This window comes from Eucyclogobius newberryi, unplaced genomic scaffold (assembly GCF_026437365.1).
Source record: "Eucyclogobius newberryi isolate DKJ021-1_F unplaced genomic scaffold, fEucNew1.0.hap1 SCAF_7, whole genome shotgun sequence".
In the NCBI taxonomy this organism is placed as follows: domain Eukaryota; kingdom Metazoa; phylum Chordata; class Actinopteri; order Gobiiformes; family Gobiidae; genus Eucyclogobius; species Eucyclogobius newberryi.
This window is the reverse complement of record NW_027316389.1, coordinates 15,205,368-15,227,049: the sequence shown is the minus strand read 5'-3', so window position 1 is coordinate 15,227,049 and position 21,682 is coordinate 15,205,368. Positions and strand designations below refer to the sequence as shown.

At 41.2% G+C, this 21,682-nt stretch overlaps 1 protein-coding gene across 2 annotated transcripts in view; it reads left to right on the top strand.

The window, feature by feature from the left end:
• The window catches only part of tspan9a (tetraspanin 9a), a 197,531-nt gene extending 181,120 nt beyond the window's left edge, over positions 1 to 16,411 (top strand). For both annotated transcript variants that reach the window (XM_072434832.1, XM_072434831.1), the window contains one exon: positions 11,105 to 16,411. In XM_072434832.1, the coding sequence (XP_072290933.1) occupies positions 11,105 to 11,176 (72 nt within the window). In that variant the 3' untranslated portion in view covers positions 11,177 to 16,411. The remainder of the gene's footprint in view (positions 1 to 11,104) is intronic.
• Positions 16,412 to 21,682: the final 5,271 nt, after the last annotated feature.

Below are 21,682 nucleotides of genomic sequence, written 5' to 3'. Positions count from 1 at the left end.
TGGTTCTGGTCAGGACCCGAGCAGCAGCGTTCTGGATGTACTGCAGCTGTTTTACAACTCGTTTGGAGAGACCAGTGAGCAGGCCGTTACAGTAGTCTAATCTACTGGAGACAAACGCATGGATAAGTCTCTCTAAATCTGGTTTTGACACTATATTTTTGATTTTGGCAATGTTTTTTAGATGGTAAAAAGCTGCTGATGTTATTGATTTGACGTGGCTATTAAAGTTCAAGTCTGAGTCCATTATTACCCCCAGATTTCTAATTTGGTTTGTAGGTTTTAGAGCGAGACTCTGGAGGTGACCGCTAACACTTTCTCTTTGTTTCTGTGGGCCAAAAACGATTATTTCAGTCTTGTCTGAGTTCAGCTGGAGAAAGTTGTTTTGCATCCACAAACTGATCTGTTGGATGCAGTGACAGAGTGAATCTACTGGTCCATAGTCACCTGCCGATAGTGAAACATAGATCTGAGTGTCGTCTGCATAATTGTGATAGGACACATTTTCACTGCGTATCAACTGACCTAACGGCAGCATGTAGAGGTTGAACAGAAGGGGACCCAGGACTGACCCTTGGGGCACTCCACAGGTCAGGGTCATGTGGTCTGAGACACAGCTACCAATTTCAACAAAGTACTTCCTGTCTTCCAGATAGGACCTTAACCAGTTTAGGGCAGTGCCAATGATGCCCACCCAGTCCTCTAGTCTCTGTAAGAGGATCCCATGATCGACAGTGTCAAAAGCAGCACTCAGATCTAACAGAATTAAGACTGAGGCTTTGCCCGTGTCAGTGTTCAGGCGGATGTCATTTGTCACCTTGACAAGAGCAGTCTCAGTGCTGTGATGAGGTCTAAAACCTGACTGAAAAACATCAAATGAGTTGTTAATTAAGAGGAAATCTGTGAGCTGTTGGTAAACAACCTTTTCAAGGACTTTGCCCAAAAATGGCAGATTAGAGATGGGCCGGTAATGACTCCGTACTGCGGCATCAAGACTGCTCTTCTTTAGGAGAGGCTTTATGACCGCAGTTTTCAAAGACATTGGGAATGTTCCAGATTGAAGCGACATGTTAACTATGTGAGTGAATGGTGCTAACAAACTGTTCAGCACAGACTTTAGAAATCTGGTGGGTAACACATCAAGGCAGCATGTAGATGAACTCAGACTGGTGATGATCTCATGGACAGTTTTGTCAGTTACTGGTGCAAAGTGAGTTAGCTCTAAGTGTCTTGGTGGTTTTAGGGTAATTTTTTGCATTGTGGGATTTATAGCATTTTTAATGCCCTGAACTTTGTCATTAAAGAATAATGCAAACTCATTACACTTGGATGTGGAAATGAGTTCTAACGGCAGCTGAGCTGGAGGGTTTGTTAATCTGTTTACTGTGGCAAACAGGACACGCGAGTTGTTACTGCAGCTTCAAATTATTTCAGAAAAATATCTTTCCCTAGTTCTACATAAGATTAGTTTCCTGCTTTCGTTGTGTGTATCTAACACAATTATAGCAGTAGCCAAACTCCTTTTGAAATGAACAGTGTCAGAGTCAGGAAGTAGCGTCCATAGCTCCGGTTTAATGTCTTTCCAAAAACAGAGTAAAACTGTAAAACAGAAAATAAGTACCTTAGCATGAGGTAAAACAGGAAACACAGTGAAGCAGACACCACCATGCAAATTGACAGTCATCGACAAATGTAACGTTTCTGACAATCATCTAGCACCAATAACGCATGTAAATGAATCATTATCAAGCATAGAAACTGAACTTACAGACAGTGATGTCAAAGGCATGAACAATATGATGGATGGCAGTGGATAAGCTGTGTTACATGTGTTTGCAATGAGCGAAAACAAAATGGCCGACTTCCGGTGTAAACTTCCGGTCTCAAACTAAGCCTTCAAAATAAAAGACGGAGAAAAGCACTAAAACCAATCTTTAGCAAAACAATTACATAGAACGTAATAAGGGCAAAACACTCCCCGCCTGGTATCTGTATAGATGCCATATAATAAACCAACTAAACATTCAGTCCTTTGATTTTAGAAGAAGAACGACCTCTGTTATGGGCCAAAGGAACGTCTTCGCTAATCCGTTTTTTGCTGTCTTGAGCTCAATCTTGCGGACTTTCCCATCACGTCCAGGAAAGGTTTTTGACACTGGTGCCATCCTTTACAGCCAGTGGTGTCTTTGTTTGCAGACTTGAAAGAATGAGCCACATGAATGAGGATTGCAACTGCTCTTTGTAGGGACTTCCAGGAAGAGAATCTTTCAAATCTCTCAGGAATGAGTGGCGTCTCACTGTGGCTGGTTATGCAGCTTGTCACCTGTGGTCTGATGTCCACATCCGAGTCGGGCTCGACCAGCTCGAAGGTTTGTTGCGGGTCACTTACTGGTTGTGGCTTGTATAAGAATGCTGGGCCTGTGAACCAGTTAGTTTTGGTGAGGAGAGAGGCTTGGACAGATCTGGATGCGTGGTCGGCCGGGTTATGCTCCGTGGGCACGTACCGCCACTGCTTTGGCTCCGTGGACTGCCGAATTCTCTGGACCCTGTTGTGGACATACACATAGAAACGTTTAGACTGGTTATGTATATATCCCAACACCACTTTACTGTCGCAATAGTAGGTGACTGCATCCAGAGGGAGGTCTATCTCTTCAATGATGCGTTCTGCCATTTCCACGGCCAGCACTGCTGCGCAGAGTTCCAGTCTGGGTATGGTGGGCTCGTTTGCGGGAGCAAGTCTGGCTTTCCCTAAGATGAAACCCACATGAACTTTGCCATCTTCATCTGTGGTTTTGAGATATGCCACCGCACCAATAGCTTTTGTAGAGGCGTCGGAGAAGATGCATATTTCTTTTTGCTTGGCTTTGGATGGAGAGGTAGTGGTGTAAGCACGAGGAATGTGGAGATGTTGGAGTTCCTGTAGCGAATCTCTCCATGTTTGCCACACATTGTGTTTGTCTTGAGGAAGTGGGGCATCCCATTCAGTTCCGTCAATTGTCAGTTCTCTTAACAGAGATTTTCCTTGAATGGTTATAGGGGCAACAAACCCAAGTGGGTCGAAAAGACTGTTTATGGTGGAGAGGACTCCTCGACGTGTAAATGGTTTGTCGCTGATGGAGACTTGAAAGGTAAAAGTATCCACTTTGACTTCCCAGCTCAAACCAAGACTTCGCTGTGCAGAGACTGTTTCTCCATCTAGGTAGAGGTCTTTGACGTCTTTGGCGTGATCTCCCGTGGGAAACGCTTGTAAGACTTCAATGCTGTTTGACGTGATCTTGTGAAGTCTCAAGTTTGACTCTGAGAGGGAAGCTTGGGTTTTCTGCAACAGATTGATAGCTTCTTGCTCAGTGGGTGTAGAGATAAGTCCGTCGTCTACGTAGAACTCACGCTCCACAAAGTGCTTGGTGTCCGTCCCGTACTGCTGTTCTCCGTTCTGTGCAGCTCTCCTGAGGCAGTATGTGGCCACTGCAGGAGAGGGACTGTTGCCAAATACATGGACCCTCATCCTATACTCGACAATGTCTTTGCTGGGGTCGTTACCTCGGTACCAGAGGAAACGTAAGTAGTCTCTGTGGTCTTCTCTTACAACAAAACAGTGAAACATCTGTTCGATGTCTGCCATGACAGCTACTCTTTCTCTTCTGAAACGAATGAGGACTCCCAAAAGGCTGTTGTTTAAGTCCGGTCCAGTGAGCAGGACGTTGTTGAGGGAGATACCATTGCATTGCGCGCTGGAGTCAAATACAACTCTAATTTGTTCGGGTTTTCTGGGGTGATAGACTCCGAACGATGGCAGGTACCAGCACTCGCTTCCTTCTGGCAGTGGAGGTGCTGGCTCGGCGTGGTTGTTGTCGAATACCTTTTGCATGAAGGCAACAAACTGTTCTTTCATCTTTGGCTTACGCTCTAGCGTGCGTTGCAGTGAAGAGAGACGCATCACGGCTTGGTCTCGGTTGTTAGGCAATGGCGGTCTGGGAGACTTGAAATGGAGAGGAGCGACCCAACTGTTGGACTCGTCCTGAAAAACTTGTTCATCCATTACTTTGAGAAACTGTCCGTCTTCTATGGAAAAGGCACGTTTGTAATCATTGACAGTTCTTGCAAAGACGGTGAGGCCAAGAGTGTCACTGTCCATTGTAGTGTTGCAACCGTGTGAGAGTCCATTGGCTAGACTGGGGCTGATTGCTTGTTTGAGATGGACATGGCTCATGCATGGCCGGAAAAGGGTGGGTCTACCATCTTCCATTATATTTGTTTTGTAGTTGTGGACTGTGGGCTTATGGACCTTTCCCAAACACACGTCACCAACTAATACCCATCCAAGATCAAGTCTCTGTGCAAAGGGTGTGTCCCCGGGGCCATTAATCTGCTGTCTCACCTTGTGGGCACGGAGAACGTCGCGGCCAAGGAGAAGAAGGATCTGGGCGTCATTGTCTAGGACTGGTATTTCTTTGGCAAGATCCTTGAGATGAGGGTGGTGGAGAGCAGCCTCAGGTGTGGGTATTTCCTCACGATTGTCTGGCAAGTCATCACATTCGATTAGTTCTGGAAGTGAGAGGCTAATGCCACCTTTAACTGCTTCAATCTGGAACCCAGTAGCTCTTCTGCCAGAGGTCGTAGTGAGACCAGCACACGTTTTTAGGGTGTAAGGGTGCGTGTCCGCTTTGATCTTGAACACATCAAAAAACTGTGACCTGGCTAGACATTTGTTGCTCTGATCATCGAGCATTGCATACATTTTCACGGCCTCTTGTGGATGCTCGTTTTGGTAGACTTTGACGAGACAGATCTTTGAGCAGGATTTTGACTTGAGATGGTCACCACAGACCTTAGTGCAATAGGGGCTGACAACAGGAGTTGCTACAGAATCCTCCTTGTCTTGCTCCCCGCCGTCATCATGTGAGGGATTTGAGCCTTTAGTTGCCCATTTAGGTGGACCGGGATGGAGAGCTGTTATATGACTTTCGCTGTCACATTCATCACAATTCAGTGTAACTTTGCAGTCGCGGGCAAGATGAGAAGTTGATGAACAACATCTGAAACAGATACCTTGTTCCTTTAAGTAAGCTTTTCTTCCTTCAAGAGTCTTTAATCTGAAGCCACGGCACTTTTTTAAGGGGTGAGGCTTATTATGGATAGGGCACTGCTTGGTTACATCACATTTTGATGCTGCTTCGTTTGGATTTGTGTCATTAGTGACCTGGGTCTTATGTGCTGAGATTGTAGTTCTGGGATTTGTATGCTTTGGAATTGTGCGTTCTGTTTGAACGTTGTTTCCTGAATGTGAAAAGCTGGGATCGTTTCTTGTTTTAGCTTGGTAGCAGATGAAAGAGGTGAAATAGGAGAATGGGGGGTAACTGACCTGATAAGCCTCTTTGTACCTTGATCCCTGAGCGAGCCACTTTTCTTGCAGGTTGTATGGCAACTTCTCCACAATAGGTTTTATGCCACGGGCAGTGTCCAAGTATGCCAAGCCTGACAAGTACCCGTCTTCTTTAGCAGAGAGTAGTTCACTTAAAAGATCTCCCAGTTCTCGCAACTTGTGATTGTCCTTATTTGAGATTTTTGGAAAGTTGTCAAGGTTTTTGAAAAGTGCATCTTCTATGACCTCTGGAGCGCCATAACAATCATCAAGTCTCTCCCATGCTGTTTTCAACGCGGCCTCTGGGTTAGCTATGTTGACTGCTCTCAAACGTCTGACGTGTTCGGCCGATTCTTTCCCAAGCCATTTTGAGAGCAAATCTAATTGTTCACTTGCTGTTAGATCCAAGTCTCTGATTGTGTTAGAGAAGGAGGACTTCCATGCTCTGTATGTTTCTGGACGGTCGTCAAAGTGTGAAAGGCCAGTGCTGATGAGCTCTTTGCGTGCCAGGTACTTCGCCATGTCCATTATAACTGAAGACTCTGGAAGAGTTGTTTGAGAAGTGTCAGCATACTTTTGGAAGTTTAACTTGGGCTTAAACTTGTTGTGCTCTGATTCTTCCCTCATTAGAAAAGGACCTTGAGTGTTTAGCGGGACATTAGAGTGAGAGGTGTATGGTATCTGGGGAGCAGGAGTTGAAACTAGCCTCTGTTGAGTTTGTGGCGGAACAGGCCAGGAGTCCTTCAGCACGTACGGTGTTGGAGGTTTGCGGTGAGGCTCAATAGACTGCTCTGACGGGTCTGAAAGGTAGACAAATTCAGTGGGCTTGTCAAGACGAGCATTTTGATCCTTTATGTAGTCGCTGACACGTTCTTGTGTGTTTTGAACAGGAACAGGGGAAACTCTTCTGCTGCGGGCTTCCTCGTCCTCTAGCTCTGCTGCTGCTTCCAATACTTGTGCCTGGGTGTCAGCAGCTGCAGCCTCTCTTTCATAATTTAGAGCTTCAAGGTTGGCTTCGAGTTTAGCCTTTTCAACTTTCATACTTTTCTCTCTCTCTGCGAATACTACACGTGCGCGGGCTGCTTCCGCTATGGCTCTCGCTTTTGCTGCTGCAGCGCTTACAGATGATCTGCCAGAGCTGGAGCTTTTGTGGCTTCTAATTGATCCATCTTGGAAAGACTTTGTTTTAGTGTCTTTGGGCCTAGTATCTTGGGTAGGTTCTTTGGTGCCCCCTTGATGTGCTTCATCCATGCTGCCGTATTGTTGTAAGCCAGCGTAATGTCTTTTTACTTTCCTGCTCTCGTTGTGTGTATCTAACACAATTATAGCAGTAGCCAAACTCCTTTTGAAATGAACAGTGTCAGAGTCAGGAAGTAGCGTCCATAGCTCCGGTTTAATGTCTTTCCAAAAACAGAGTAAAACTGTAAAACAGAAAATAAGTACCTTAGCATGAGGTAAAACAGGAAACACAGTGAAGCAGACACCACCATGCAAATTGACAGTCATCGACAAATGTAACGTTTCTGACAATCATCTAGCACCAATAACGCATGTAAATGAATCATTATCAAGCATAGAAACTGAACTTACAGACAGTGATGTCAAAGGCATGAACAATATGATGGATGGCAGTGGATAAGCTGTGTTACATGTGTTTGCAAAGAGCGAAAACAAAATGGCCGACTTCCGGTGTAAACTTCCGGTCTCAAACTAAGCCTTCAAAATAAAAGACGGAGAAAAGCACTAAAACCAATCTTTAGCAAAACAATTACATAGAACGTAATAAGGGCAAAACAATTAGGTTGCACATGTTCAGCTTTTCTTTGTAAATCTCCTTTTGAACCTGGAGCTTTGACTTGCGCCATTTCCGTTCGGCCCTGCAGCACTCCCTTTTCTGTGCCCTGACCGAATCATCATTTCTCCACGGCGCCTTCTGCTTATTTTTAACCATTTTAGCCTTTATAGGGGCGATGGTGTCCAGAACATTCAAAACACTAGATGTAACAGAGTTCAACAAATCATTTACATTAGAACATGAGACATTTTCAAAGTTTATCATTTCCATAAACAGTGCACCTGTGCCATCACTTATGTGTCTCCTCTGAACAACTGCAGGACCAACCGGAGGTTGGGGAGAAACAGACAGGTCAAAGAAGACACAGAAATGATCAGACAGAGCAACATCGATCACATTAACATTTGAAATATTTACCCCCTTTGTAATTATGAGATCTAGAGTGTGTCCTTTGCTGTGGGTGGGGCCTCTCACATGCTGAGTAAGACTGAAGGTTTCAAGGACAGCATCAAGCTCTTTAGCGTTTCTGTCACAAACATTATCAACATGCACGTTGAAATCACCTGTAATGACCAAACCAACTAAAACAATCTGCGTGACCTTGGCAGATCCTCCTCGCTGTATTTTGGCCACTTCATCTTTCCTTTTTTCATTTAATTCCATCTCTGAAAGTGGTAAAAATCTGTTGGTGAGCTGTATTTTAGGTGACTTCACGTTATCTTTGTATCGTTTAGGCTTTGCTCCAAGTTTGTTCCAAGAAACAGCCTGGTCTTTCTGGTTTTTAGACAGTTTCGGAAACGACACAGAGTCACTGCGGTTTAGGTTGAAAGTAGCAGTTTTTCTTGTAAAAAGTGTGCTCTTCTTACCGTCGGTTGACACAGGAATGGTATCGTGAAGAACTTTTTCAGATTCCAAAACAAATATCCGTGTTTTCAGCTCATTAATTTCTTGTTGATATTTCCGACAGTGTTCACAGTCTTTCTCCCTTCTTCTCCCGGACATGTCGCTGGCGTCAGATATGCCGTTAAAACTGGAAAAATGTTCTTAAAATCCTTGGTTTACTTGAAAAAGTCTAAAGCAAAAATGTTTGGAAGACAAAAACTGATTAAAAAGCAAAATAAATAAGGAAAGCAGCGATAGCAAGCGGAGCGAGCAAAAAAGCGTGTGCACTCTTCGGAAGCAGGAAGCAGAAGAAGCATCTCACTTTTCCTTCACTATGGATTTAAAGTTAAAAACAAACCTTCTGACAGATAAACACCAACATTTTAAAAAGACATTTAGGTAGCTTACTGAAGCAAGTTACAGTAATTGATTAATTGTAACTTATCAATTATAGAGATAACCATCAACTAATAATCAAAAATCATTATCTAGACTATACCCAGACACTACAACAAGCATGAGCTGAGAGCAGAGACTTTAAATTCATTGAACATCGCTAACCCGCTAGCCCCCCCGTTCCAAATAGAAAGTGACTATGTCTCTGGCTCCTTCAGCTCTGGCTCCCATTCACTTTCTATTCAAACATCTGCTCCTCTTCCTCTGTAACTGCTGCTGTCAGACTCAACATTTTGGACTTAAAATGTGTGTATCAAAAAGCTCTATGCTTTCCTGGTGTTTTTTTGTCTTTGTAAATCAAGATTTGTCCAAGAAGGACAAACCATCTCTCAACGTCGTCTCAGCTCACCTTAGCAACAGATATGACTGACAGCTTGTTGTTTCTATAACTTCACTCCTAATTGGTTCTGTGGTTGCTGTGGTTGCCATGTAACCCACTCTTGGAATTCCAAATATGGAATTCGGCTCCAAATTACCCGCTATAACTGCTAGCCGCAATTGGCCTCATTTGTGCTGGAGCAGTGTTAGTTCACTCCTTCTGCAGTGTATGGCTGAGAGAGGAGAGAATTATACCAAAATGACACAGGAAACATGTATATTTATATATAAACGACTTCACTTTTGCTTCATCTGTGGCAAGTTTAGTAAAAATCTCATATTCCTGGGTCTTTTATAACCTGGAAAACAATGTTTTGACAACACGTATTCTATTTATCTTGAATTGTTTTGAATAGAAATAATTTGGTTGCAGCCCACATTCACCTCACCGACCTGGATTCCACTTGATGATGTGAGCCTCTCCTCCCCTGAACTCTGGGTGACACTTTGCTGCCCCCTCCTCACACGTCCACTCTCCACACTTCTCTAAATGACTGTGCTGGGTGGTGGGAGTTTTTCCCACTATGCTTATATCTCAGTGTGGAAATATGTCAGCCCCTGCCTCTACTCACCTGTTCACTGACCTTCTCCAGGCTCATCCCTGGTTTGCTCTGGTTTGCCACTGCTGTAGCTGAGCTTTGCGAGTCTACAACAGCCCATGAATGTAAGGTTTGCTCCGGTCGAAGCGGGTGTCGAACACTCATGCAATTATAAAGACCCTCGGGGCATCTCCAGTTCAGCAACTACTCAGAACACACCATTTGCTTTCAACACACTTATATTTCATTCATAGCCTTTCTTATGACATCTACGTTCATCTTCCCTCTTCGCGTTGTCTTCGTCTTCAAACACCCACGCATCCACGATCATCAACAAATTTACCTCTTGTTTTGATAGTCACTGCCTCGAAACTCTGACCTAGTCCACATTAATTTTAATGATTTGAACTCTCCTCCCTCTGAGAGATAAGGTGGAGTGATGGTGGAAAGTGCAGAAATAAGGCCTTGAGCTGTCAGATTAGTGGGTTTTGAGACAAGGTGGAGCACATGACAGGAAGCAATATCATGAAAAGTTTATGTCTTGCAAATCTGCGACATTACATAATGACTAGAGGCACCAGGAACTGGCTCATGAATTATTTAGACTTGTGGCCTACATGGCAGATGCATATATACAATTTAATCTGCAATAGAAATCTCTGCACTGTTTACATATTCTTCAATAATAATGGATGATTGAGTGGAAAGTGTCCCACTGTCATTCTGTCAAACTAAATGTATACCCCTAGCGGCCTTTCAAGTTTTGACTGACAGCTGATTAAGGTGTACTTTTGCCAGTAGCATGCAGGCTGTAGCATTACATTTTGACTGATATTAATTCACATTAGAGTGTATGTTGACTTCATACAACACTAACTAATGACAGTGATGACAGTGATGACAGTGGTAGTAGTAGTAATCCTCATTTTGACAGCAAACTAAGACATTTTTACTTGTCTCATAAGAATGAAAACTGGACTGAAACTATAATATAGATGATAATTATTATCAATAATTTACAAGGATGATCTCACCTTTATGCTTAACAGATCCTGTGTTTGGCTTTATACGCTCATTACAAGTTATTATTGCACTCTGCCCAACCACATTTTTACATTGATTAAAGTAATGTATTTCCATAACTATATGGTTAACATTACATTTCGACTGAAACTAAAAACAGCTGAATGATAGCCTTTGCTAGTGTGATACCAAATCGACTTTAAAAAAAAAGGAAAGTCCACAATGGCTTTTCTTATACCGTACAGGAGACCCATCTGGGCGTTTTCGTTTTTTCATGCAAACTTGGCCATATAATGGTTTTAGGATCAGCCTTGTGACTGTGTTTGAAGTTTTCCATTACCCGTGATGCTTAGACATCAAAGAGATTGCTGGCTACTGTGATTCAGTGGCATCTCAATTTACGTCATTGAGTTAATGCTTGCTGTGTGCTGTACATTTTCCTATCACAAAGATTCCGGCATTTGAAGGCCATCTACGAGAGAAAAGAAGTAAAGTGCGTAAATGGTGCTCCTAGCTGGCGGATTTACTGCGCATCATAAAAACACATACAGGCCTAAAGGCACCGACATCAGACAGGAAACCCAACATGGCAACATCGTATACAAACACATACATTCTTACAGCAGATATCCACACATAAATTCATTCATCTTCTTGTCTCTTTTGCAGCTCCTGGGTATGGCGTTCTCCATGACACTGTTCCACCACATCCACAGAACGGGGAAGAAATACGACGCTTAGCCCAAGGGAGGCCACCAATGATGGGATAAGACTCTGATGACTTACCCTTTTCTCTCTGGAGCCACCAATCCGGTTTCCCTTCACTTTCTAGCCTCCTGTAGAGCCTCCCAATCGCCCCTAGACTTTTTTGTACAGAATCCAGCTCTGTATCCGCGCCTCTCACCAATCCATTTTTGCCAAAGAGTATATCATGTCTGGAAGTGGAAGGGACAGCAACATTTGGCAAGAAAGAGAATCCCATTGGAAGCCACTCCTCTTAAGTGCATTTTTCTTCTTTGTTTTGCTTGAACTAACAATTTGCTGGAAGGAAAGACTATATTACATGAAAACTTTTACTAATGCTCACACCCCTCCAATCCGAGGGACAGAGAATATTTAAGAACTGATACATCCTCCACCTTATATGGAGTATTCTCATAATAAATCCCATTGTAAATGTTTCAACATGGCATGCTAGTTTTCTACTTTCCTTTTATTTTGGAACTATGTCACGCTCTGTGTGTGTGTGTGTGTGTGTGTGTGTGTGTGTGTGTGTGTGTGTGTGTGTGCGTGCGTGCGTGTGTGTGTGTGCGTGCGTGCGTGCGTGTGTGTGTGTGCGTGCGTGCGTGTGTGTGTGCGTGCGTGCATTTGTGCAGGTAGGTGTGTGTAGGTGAGTGAGTGAGAGAGAGAGAGAGAGAGAGAGAGAGAGAGAGAGAGAGAGAGAGAGAGAGATTAAAGATTTGGAAGATTTGATTGCACTGTATATGTTGGGAGGATGTTTCATGTATCCCACCTTTATTTTTTGTATTATTGTTATCAATTAGAAAAAATGGCGTTGTGGGCAGGATTTCAGCTATTTTGTCAGTGGATTCCATTTAGCCTATATTTTTACAGTAATATCTAAATAATACATTTTGATTCAAAGCGCAGTATGTACCACACTGCAACATACAAGTCAATGCAAATGGGGGAACATGGCTGTTTATTCAAGTCCCCCTATGACTATCAAATGAGAAGATCTGGGGATTACACTCCCGTTTGGAGAATTCAGACTGAATTGCGTGTCTCGGTACAGCTCTAGGGATTTTTTAATGACTGCCCGGGCTGTAGACTATAAAACACACACATTTTAGAGCAGAAGGGGCAGAAGGCTGGATGACATGCTGCTCCACCACTGTCATCAATTGTGGTAACAGAGGCAGCTCAAGCCTTTCTGTTCAATGCTGTCGAGGTCTTAGCTATTTATCTTTGGTCAATGCTAGGTCAGACCAGCCACATGGACACTCGGTGTGATTGGTGGCTGAGGGCAACTCTGGACTGCACTGAACTTTTGCTTGAACTTGTGACAGTATCTAATACATAAATTACCAGGGCATGTCAGCACACTTCTGGAGTTAAAATGAGAGAATAACTATTTGCACAATTTAGTTTATACTGTGCACAATATGTTTGTACGAGCAAAACTCTTTTTTTCTTTCTTTTTTTGCTTTGTTTGCGCCCTCAACATAAAGGCTTTCATAAAATTGTCCAATCTGCTCCTAAATTTGTGTAATCAGTCACTGAATCTACTCACATCCATACATTTACATGGGATATTGTAACTTCAAATGTTGTTTTCTTAAAATGTACTTTTATTCCGTGGGAACATAAAGGTCATAAAGTCATAAAGTAGCACCTACACACCCCAAACTTTCCAAACATGTACCTAACAATATTTTGACAGATGGATTTATTGATGCCTATTTCTGAGCCTGGTTTATTAAGTCTAAAACAAAATAAGGCAACATTTGAAATTCCTGACAAAGTTTACTCAAAAAATTAAATAATATAGTATATCCAATCTGTAGACTTTTTGTATTTAATATGCCAACAAAATGAACCAAGATATTTAAACCTAGCTCTGTCCTGAATAGGTGATATTTAGGCTGTTTTTACACATGAAATGCCTTATTTCTATTCAAAAACATTACTTGATTAAAAAAAAAAGGTAATATATATTTGTTTTACTTTTATGTGAGTAAACTACAGACGAAGTTTCAAATGTATATCTTTAAATTTAAGATTTTTTCCTATTCACCTGTACTGTCTCACCTTATCATGCTTCAATCTGAAGTCTAGATAAGTCAACGGAAAACATTTAGCTGGTTTTGTCTGTTTTCCCTGGCAGGTCCATCCACGATAATATATTTTGTATGCGTTTCACTAAACCATCATTATCACTAAGGATAATTGAAAATGTGCCGACAAAGTAACATAAAGGAAAAACAAATATTTTATCATACAAAATATCAAGTGTATGCATTCAAAGCTAACACGGTCCTATTACATACTTTAATTATTTAATAAAACTAACACATTTGCTGGTACTATTTACACAGGTCCCATTCGTTTCTTCTGGCTCATCCTGTCTAGCAGCCATGTTCCGTTTCCCCTTCACCCTCATGCTTTATCTCTCAGTATTCCACACCAAACTGCCCCCCAAATGACCGAAAAAAGGTGCGTTTCAATGCACAGCACATAGGATCTCCATCATGCCAGACATCACGCTCCAGCACCTCCGATCTGAGAGTCGTTCGATCGTGCACACCTCCACTGTTTGCATCCACAGAGAGGGGAGAGAGGGAGTGAGGGGGCCGTGTAGGCACATCAAAGCTGAGGCGGTTTGGTATGGCAACATGCCCTATAGGACAAGTCTGTTTACAGCTTCTCCCTGCAGGGCGCTAAAGCAGTCTACACTACCACATTTACCATGCTTTATAGCCACTGCGGTGATCCTACTCATGTTTTGGGGTACTTTGCTTTCTTTATCCAAGCTGTTAAATACAGTATGTATCTTCAAGTTAGACGTTTTCACTGGAGGAGAATAATGACCTTGCAGCATTGTGGTTATTACAACTTATGTACTAGCCAGGGCTGTGACCATTAATCGACGGCTATACAGACTCTAAAACACTTCCGGAAAGACCTTTTTATAACAAAAACAGTGGATTTATTAAATAAAAATGTTAAAGACTTATTTTCATCGATAATACAGACATCATATTTTCAAATCAAATCAATTTAAAAGTCGACCAATCAAACAAAAATAATTGCCAATACTAATAATTGTCGAATACTAATTATTTTTGAGATTCAAAGTGCATCAAGGAAATGGACTTGCTCATATTTTAGAGAATCTTTTGGTCAGAACTTGGTCTTGAAATGGAGTTTTCTTATGATATAATATAACATAAAGGTTTCCATATGGTTGCACATTATCTATTTTTTTATTAAAATGCAGAAACTTAGATGTTACATCAAGAATTCAAACGTAGCTTATTGATTGATTGATTTTTACATCCTTTTTCATTGCTTCTGACAAATTCAAAAGGAGATCATACTTTCGAATCTCCACAACAATTGCTATATCCTTTTGAGTGACCACAATACATTTTGGGACTTTTCTCTAGGAATATACAGATATGATTTATTTGTTGAAAATCAGTTGCCAACTCCCCAAATCCCAAATTGTAATATACTGCCGCCGTCCTCTGACAGCTCTGAAGGGGAATACTTTGTCTGCTGGAGTTAGCATCCAAACGCCAGCAGAAAAAAAAACAAATCTTTGGGAACAAACCGTACATTTTGTAAATCCCACCCCAACAAAACTCGCTCTGACAATTTGTCGCTCTGCCCCTGAACTTTGCTGCAACATTGGCTTAAAATGACATCTCACATCCAATAGAAAAAAGTCCTATACTCTTATTAGACATTCATCAGTGGCAGCCCGAACGCCTCAGGGAATCGCTGTGAGGTATTTCCTGGTCTTTTCTGTGTCAGATCAGCTTGATAATTACAAAATCTGAGCGCGGCAAGTTGGGAACATGGACGCTTTTGGCAAGGTCACGGATCAGACGTTGTGTTTTTGTTTTGTTTGTTTTTTGGGGTTGATTTCTGGACGAGCCACCATTTGTCTCCCGCCGCTCTCCATATGCTTCAGATTGCCTTGTCGCGTCCGTCGGGGTATGAGAACATGACAGCCGCTTACATCTTCAGGGCCTCCGATGTGTCGCGTCCCGTAGATGCTGCTCACAGTTAGCTGGCGGCGGTGACATAGCAAAAAACAAGGCCCACTTGCAAAGCTGCTCGAAGCTATAGTTGACAGCCCGGAGAAAATCGCTTTTGTAATCATATTGTGATATTGCTTAGGGATGCAAAAGTTCCTGAAATGATCCACTGACAAAAATACTTTGTTTTGCTGCTAAATATTTTATGCGTAACCATTATGTCTGCTGTTGTCTGCTTTTGTTTTGTCCGTTTTGACCCTTGCTCCCATTCGCCTTTGTTTTACCGCTTGAATTGAATGCCATGTTACAGTTAATTGTATATGTCAACTGTTCAATGCTCAATTTTATACTTTGTTTTTCCCACCTCTTTTCAACTCAATTATTGTTCATTGTAACATTTGACACCGGTTGGCATTTGCGGATTAGTCCTTGCAATGTTCCTCACTACGGTGCAAAGACGCCATTCTGTCTTACCATAGCTACAGGCTATTGCTGTTGAAACTCATATTTTACAAGCGACGTGCAACACGCTTCAAGAATACCTTGCTAATTCAAAATGCATCTTTGAACTGCCAACGCAAGCACATGTGCGTAATAGGGCATGATCTATTTGACAACCGTGCAAAAAAGATGTCCTGGTGCTATCAACATGGATGTAAATATAGTCGTGATAAATTGCATCTGGCCATGAATAGGAAAATCCTGTTTTTCACATGCCAACCATCTGCCCACTCCTTTTATTTTGTATGTGTTTTACGTCTGTCTATATTACGTATGTATATTATTTGCAAAGAAACTGTTTTCTTGATGATTTTCTTTTGACTTTTCAAATAGTCCCTCAGTTAATGGGTTTCGTCTGCTGTGAGGTGTTTTGACACATACAGTAGTGGCTGGAGTTGTCTAATTTTAGTTTTATATGATTTACTCCCCTTCTTACACCTTCAACATTTGATTTCTGTAATCTTCTGTAATCCTCTCCTGTGCTGAAGCTGAATACGTGAGCGGTGGAGGTGTCTGCTGTGAGAACCGGTGTGTTTGATGTCGTGTGCCACTTCCTGATAGCTGCCAGCCGTGTCCTGTGGAGTTTTAATATTTGCTACATGTGAACAAAGCACTAATATCTATATCAACTATAGCCTAGTGCACTACCTTATATTCTTTATTCTCAGCAAATCAACTATTTTTTAAATAAAGGAAAGTGTCTCAAAAATCCCACATTGCAGAATGTTCTTTGCCTTTCATGTTCTCCATCGACGTATTCTCTTTAATGTCACTGTCAATTTCACAAATGGCTGTTTCCCTCACAAGCACGTTTTACATCTGAAGTTGCAGTAAGTGGTAAGAGTCTACACTGATAAGATCCTAAAAAAAGATGTTCTGATAAGATAAAGGGTTGTCTTTAAAGGATCTGTTATTTTCTTTTCTTCATAGAGATCTTATTGCTTTCCTATAAATGCTCCAGAGTCTGGCATTATCTTTCTTGCATTTGTTTAATAATAGGTGCTTTGATTGCTTTAAAAAAAAAAGGTTTTTACTAACAAACAAATAAAATGATATAATGCATTCTCGTCACTCACAAATGTCCAGAGAGAGAGCACAGGGGATATAAATGAAAGCAGAAGAAAATAAAGGCACATAAACTAAAAAAGCCTCCCATTTGGTCCAAAGTCTGTCAATAGCATTTCCATGGAGTAAAGCGGCGTACCCTCCTCCAAAAGTGTCATTCTAGCGGTGTCACTGTGGTTGAGCTGTTCGACTCCTGGGCATGTGGGGCCTTTCTGTGCGGAGTTTGCATGTTCTCCCCCTTGTGTTGTTTCCTGCAGGTGCTCCAGTTTCAATTCCATTCCACTAAAATGATGTACAAAGATGTAAAAACATGCAAAGACTGAAAATGAGATCACAATTCTCATGTTTTTCTTTTCCCAGTATCGCCAAAAATATTATAATTCAGAGAAGTTCATCCACTTACAGATTTGGCTTTGACGTGCTTGTTTACACAGCCATATAGAGCAGTGGACAGGATGGGTAACACAAAGACATTTATCTATCCGTTTATTTTTTTATTTAATTTAATTAAACCGTTATCCCTGTCAAACTTTTAGTTGACATTTACTTCTCCAGGAAACCCACACTGCGATTCAGATCCCAGAGGACCAGGGACCATTCAGCTGTGAGGCAAAAGTGAGAACCATTATGCCACAATGCAAACACCTGAAATTAGTATAACACCAAGGTAAATACAAACACAACAACAAGCACAAATACAAACTTAACAACAGACAAAAATAAATCATGATGTTTCCATCCTCCAGACGTAAATACAGAGCTTTTAACAATTAAGATTTAGAACAGGCAAGATTAATAAATGTTCAATCAATCATTTCTAATCAATCTATTACAGAACATTTGTTAACTAAATTATGCAAATCTGTTATTAAGAGAAATGTATAGGTTTGGTTAACAAATAGGTACTCATCCCTAGGTGGGCTTGAACCACCATCATTTCAGTTAACAGCCGAATGCGCTAACCAATTACACCACAGCAACTGCATTTATTCAAGTCTGAGAAAAATTTTCAGTAGTTGAAGGTGTGACAAGGTAGAGTTAAAATTCTGTTGTTAAATTCAGGCCAAAATCCATATAAATGATTTACTACTTATTTTGTTGAACAATTGTTCTTTCAGAAAATTTAGATGAAATGTTACATATTGATGACATTCCGTTTTAGAATCGGAATCAGGGATTAATTGCCATTGTCATCACTTTAAGTACAATTTGGTATTTGTACTTGTAATAAAGTATTTTTTTTGTTATATAGCTGTCCTTTTACTTGAGTATAAATATGCGTTACTTTTCTTGTGCACTTTAAATCATCTGTAGATTAAAACGTATGTTATAGTGACAAAATGAGCTTTAAATAGGAGCAGGTTACTCTTAATAGTGAAGGAGACTAATCTTAGCCCACACGCTTGCACCCTGGCTTTAACCGTCTCTTTAAAAATATATGACAAAAAGGGGAATTTGTCCTGTAGACGCCGGATGATCTAATGCCGCAGCTGCTCAGTGCTGTTTTAAGAATAAAAGGGGGATGATGAAAGAGGGAACCATCGCCAATTTGTCTGCCTTTTCCTCACAGCGCCGACCGGGCATTCTCCTACAAAACTCTTTTTTTTTACAAGTGAGTGCTGTCATATTCTCCATGTTATATTACTGCTTTGCTTCCTCTTTGCAAGATACGACCTATTTTCGTTTGTGTAGAAATGTCCGCATGCATTCCAATAAACCAACTTAATTAATGAGCTGTTTTCCAGGGCATCTGTGGAAGGGGCAGAGGAAGCACGGAGCCGGGAAAGTCTTCAAGTTGATGGGAGTTTAAAATGTCCGCACAGAGCATTATTCAAGTTGTTAACCTGCACGGGCGGTGATGTATAACCGCTATCTGTTCTCAATCTGTCGAGTTTCCCTGAGAAAAAGTGCAATCTGTTTGATGTGAGTGGCGGAGAGGACTCCATCACCGCGCACAGGCATGACTCGCATGCAAAAGAGGCACTGGTCGACTCTCCTGGAGGCGAGGTGCTATTAGATATCTCCTATTGGGAACAAATGTTTGCTTAACGTTTGCTTAATTTTTCACAGAGTTTATCACAAGAGAGAGTGTTTTGCATAATTTACAAAAACAAATTATTGTGCTTTTATTGGGCGTTATTTACAACCATGTTATGTAATGATGGCGAATCAAGTAAAAAGTTCCTTATTCAGAATTTCGCCTCTAACTAGAAAGGAAATTCATCACTTGAATATTAAAAATGTATCACAAAAAACTTTTTTACACCGCTATTTCGAAAGTTCTTATAGACAGATACATGACGAGTGGGCTTGCATGTGTGGGTGAAGCAAAGTTCTGGTTAAATGGTTCCCACAACTCAATATTGAGGTTTAGTCACTGCAGAAAAAGAAAAAAACAACTCAAATGTTCCACTGAATGGCGTTATTCTTATCTAGTCAGCATTCATTCAAATACATATATTTTTATAGCACAAAAGCACCTTGAAAAATCTGTAACCCGTTGGTCTCCATGGCAATAGGTAAGTTGTATGCCCTATTGTTGAACCTGGATTGTCAGACAGTGTGACGGGGAACACTAGAGTGCCTCCAGGTATCGTCAGGCGGGACAAAACAAAACCATTTGACTGAACTGATCCACACAAGGATTTAATAGAATGAATCACCATTTTGTCCAACGCAAACTTCTAGCCCTGTAAAGCAAAACGGTCACAATTACAACATTTGAAGACAATGGAAGATATATCTGCTACACTATACCCCTTTTGTGTGATTTGTCAAGACTTTACTATATAGGACATTAACACGTAACATTTGAGGCAAAGCAGTATCATCACCATGGAGACAAGCAGGTGGTCGTCCCTCCACTAGAAAAGTTACATAGTGCACCTTTAAAGGGCCTGTTTTTGCATGTAATAAAGTCAAATCGTTTTCACCCCAGTACAGATATTTTATAAAAATATCTATTTGGGTGAAAATGAGACCACTGCGCTTTTTCCACGAAGCAGGAAGGGCGCCCTTAGCATGCTAATCTTTGTTAGCTTTACTGTAACGGCGCATTGAGAAAAGTAAGATAAGATAAGATAATCCTTTATTGTCAACACATGGGGACATTTTGGTGTTACAACGCAGTAGATACTGAGGGAAAGGACAGAAAACTTATAGGAAGATTCCAAAAAACACTCTTAAAGGTGGTATGGACGATTTTTTTCAGCACATTTTGTATCATATTTCCTCGTGGCGTGGATAAATCATTTGTCCTGCCACGTATCAATCATAAAACGCACCTACCGCTCACCTGCAGCCGCGTGCGGTTCGTGCCCACGTTTCCGCGTGCCTAAGCGCATGGATCTATCATAATATAGTTCCCACAGTGTACGGGGCAAAATGAAGACGGAGAAAGACAGTTCGAGCTGATGCAGAAGTGGACGGAAATCTACGGGAGACGAGCGATGCGATGGGCTAATAAACAAATGCACGTGTGTGTTGTGTCAGTCCGCACGGGGAAGCGCATTCGCACTTCCCTGTGCGTTCTCAAATCGCCGAAAAATCGTCCATACCGCCTTTAATAGAAGAACTCTTGTAAACAAAACAAAAAACTCTTATTAGCAAAACTCCTCTCATATCTTAATAGGGAATGGAGGAAAAAAATTAAATAAGATAAAACAAAATAAAAAGATAAAAATAAAATAATAGTAAAATGAAGTAAATAATAATAAAATAAAGTTAAAATAGCTAGCATAAATACTAATGGTAAGTAAACACTCTTATTTACATCAGTTATATGTAACTAATAAACTCATTGTAGTGAATAATAATTAGGATGCTGGGAATGCATTAGTTATGCAAATTATATGTGTGGACTATTGTAAAGAGTTTGAAATGAATTTGTTCTGTTTTTTACGTTTAAGACCGTTAAAATTCATTTTCTACATAAATCCCGCTATACATTTGTTGAGGATGTTGAGGCTGAACACGATTCTTGCAGGGAGCTGTACTTTATGATTCGCTTTAGGTGAACATCTATATTGAAACTCATTTTGTCCAGTCATCGCCTTCATCACCTCCCTTGTCTTTCTGTGCGATAATGGCAGTTAGCGGACCCAGCGGATCAATCAAGTTGACAGATCATTTGCTGTGTTCTCCCCTGACTCCTTTTATCGCCATCTAACAAGAATCAATAAAGAAGTAGAGGGTTCCCAATGCCAAGTCAAGACGTCTGTGCAGAGCCTGAACTGCAAAAGCACTTCTAATGACTTTAAACTAGTCTGATAGCTTTATTGTGCGGTTCGATTTTGATATAGACTTTTAACAGTGTATGCAAGCTACTGGAAGCTTTTCATGGATGTTTCAAAAGGGCAAGATCGCTTTAATTAGCAAACTTAGGTCAGTTAAAATCTAGATCAGTCTCATTAATGCCTCATTTGTGTTGCAACACTTTCCTCATTGTGGGACTAATAAAGATGATCTTAATTTATAATCTTAATTTGTAACTTTTGGCAAGGTTGGATGTTCCGTTGTGGCCTTTTGTCCTTCCAAACCTTCACTGAAACACGTAATGAAATGATCCAACACAAGCCTGTCATTTAATATCACATACGACAAGGACACGGACGCAATGTATCTGAAATATGAGGTAGTGCGGGAAAGTAATGAATCAACCGTTCAAATTAGTTTTATAGTGTTGTAATTCTATTTTCCCCTTGCGTGTATCCTGGAGTAACCCTCGACTTCACCCAGCAGACTTTGACGTACTATCTTAAACTCTGAAAACCGGAGCCTGGATTCTGCACTGCTCGTCTATGGTTTGGAGACTTTGGAAAAGATTTAAGTGCATTAGACGTTCCACTACTATTTTATTGTGCACCTTTTGCCAACTGCCAGTCTGGTTTTATTCCCGGTCGTGATGGATTTTTTT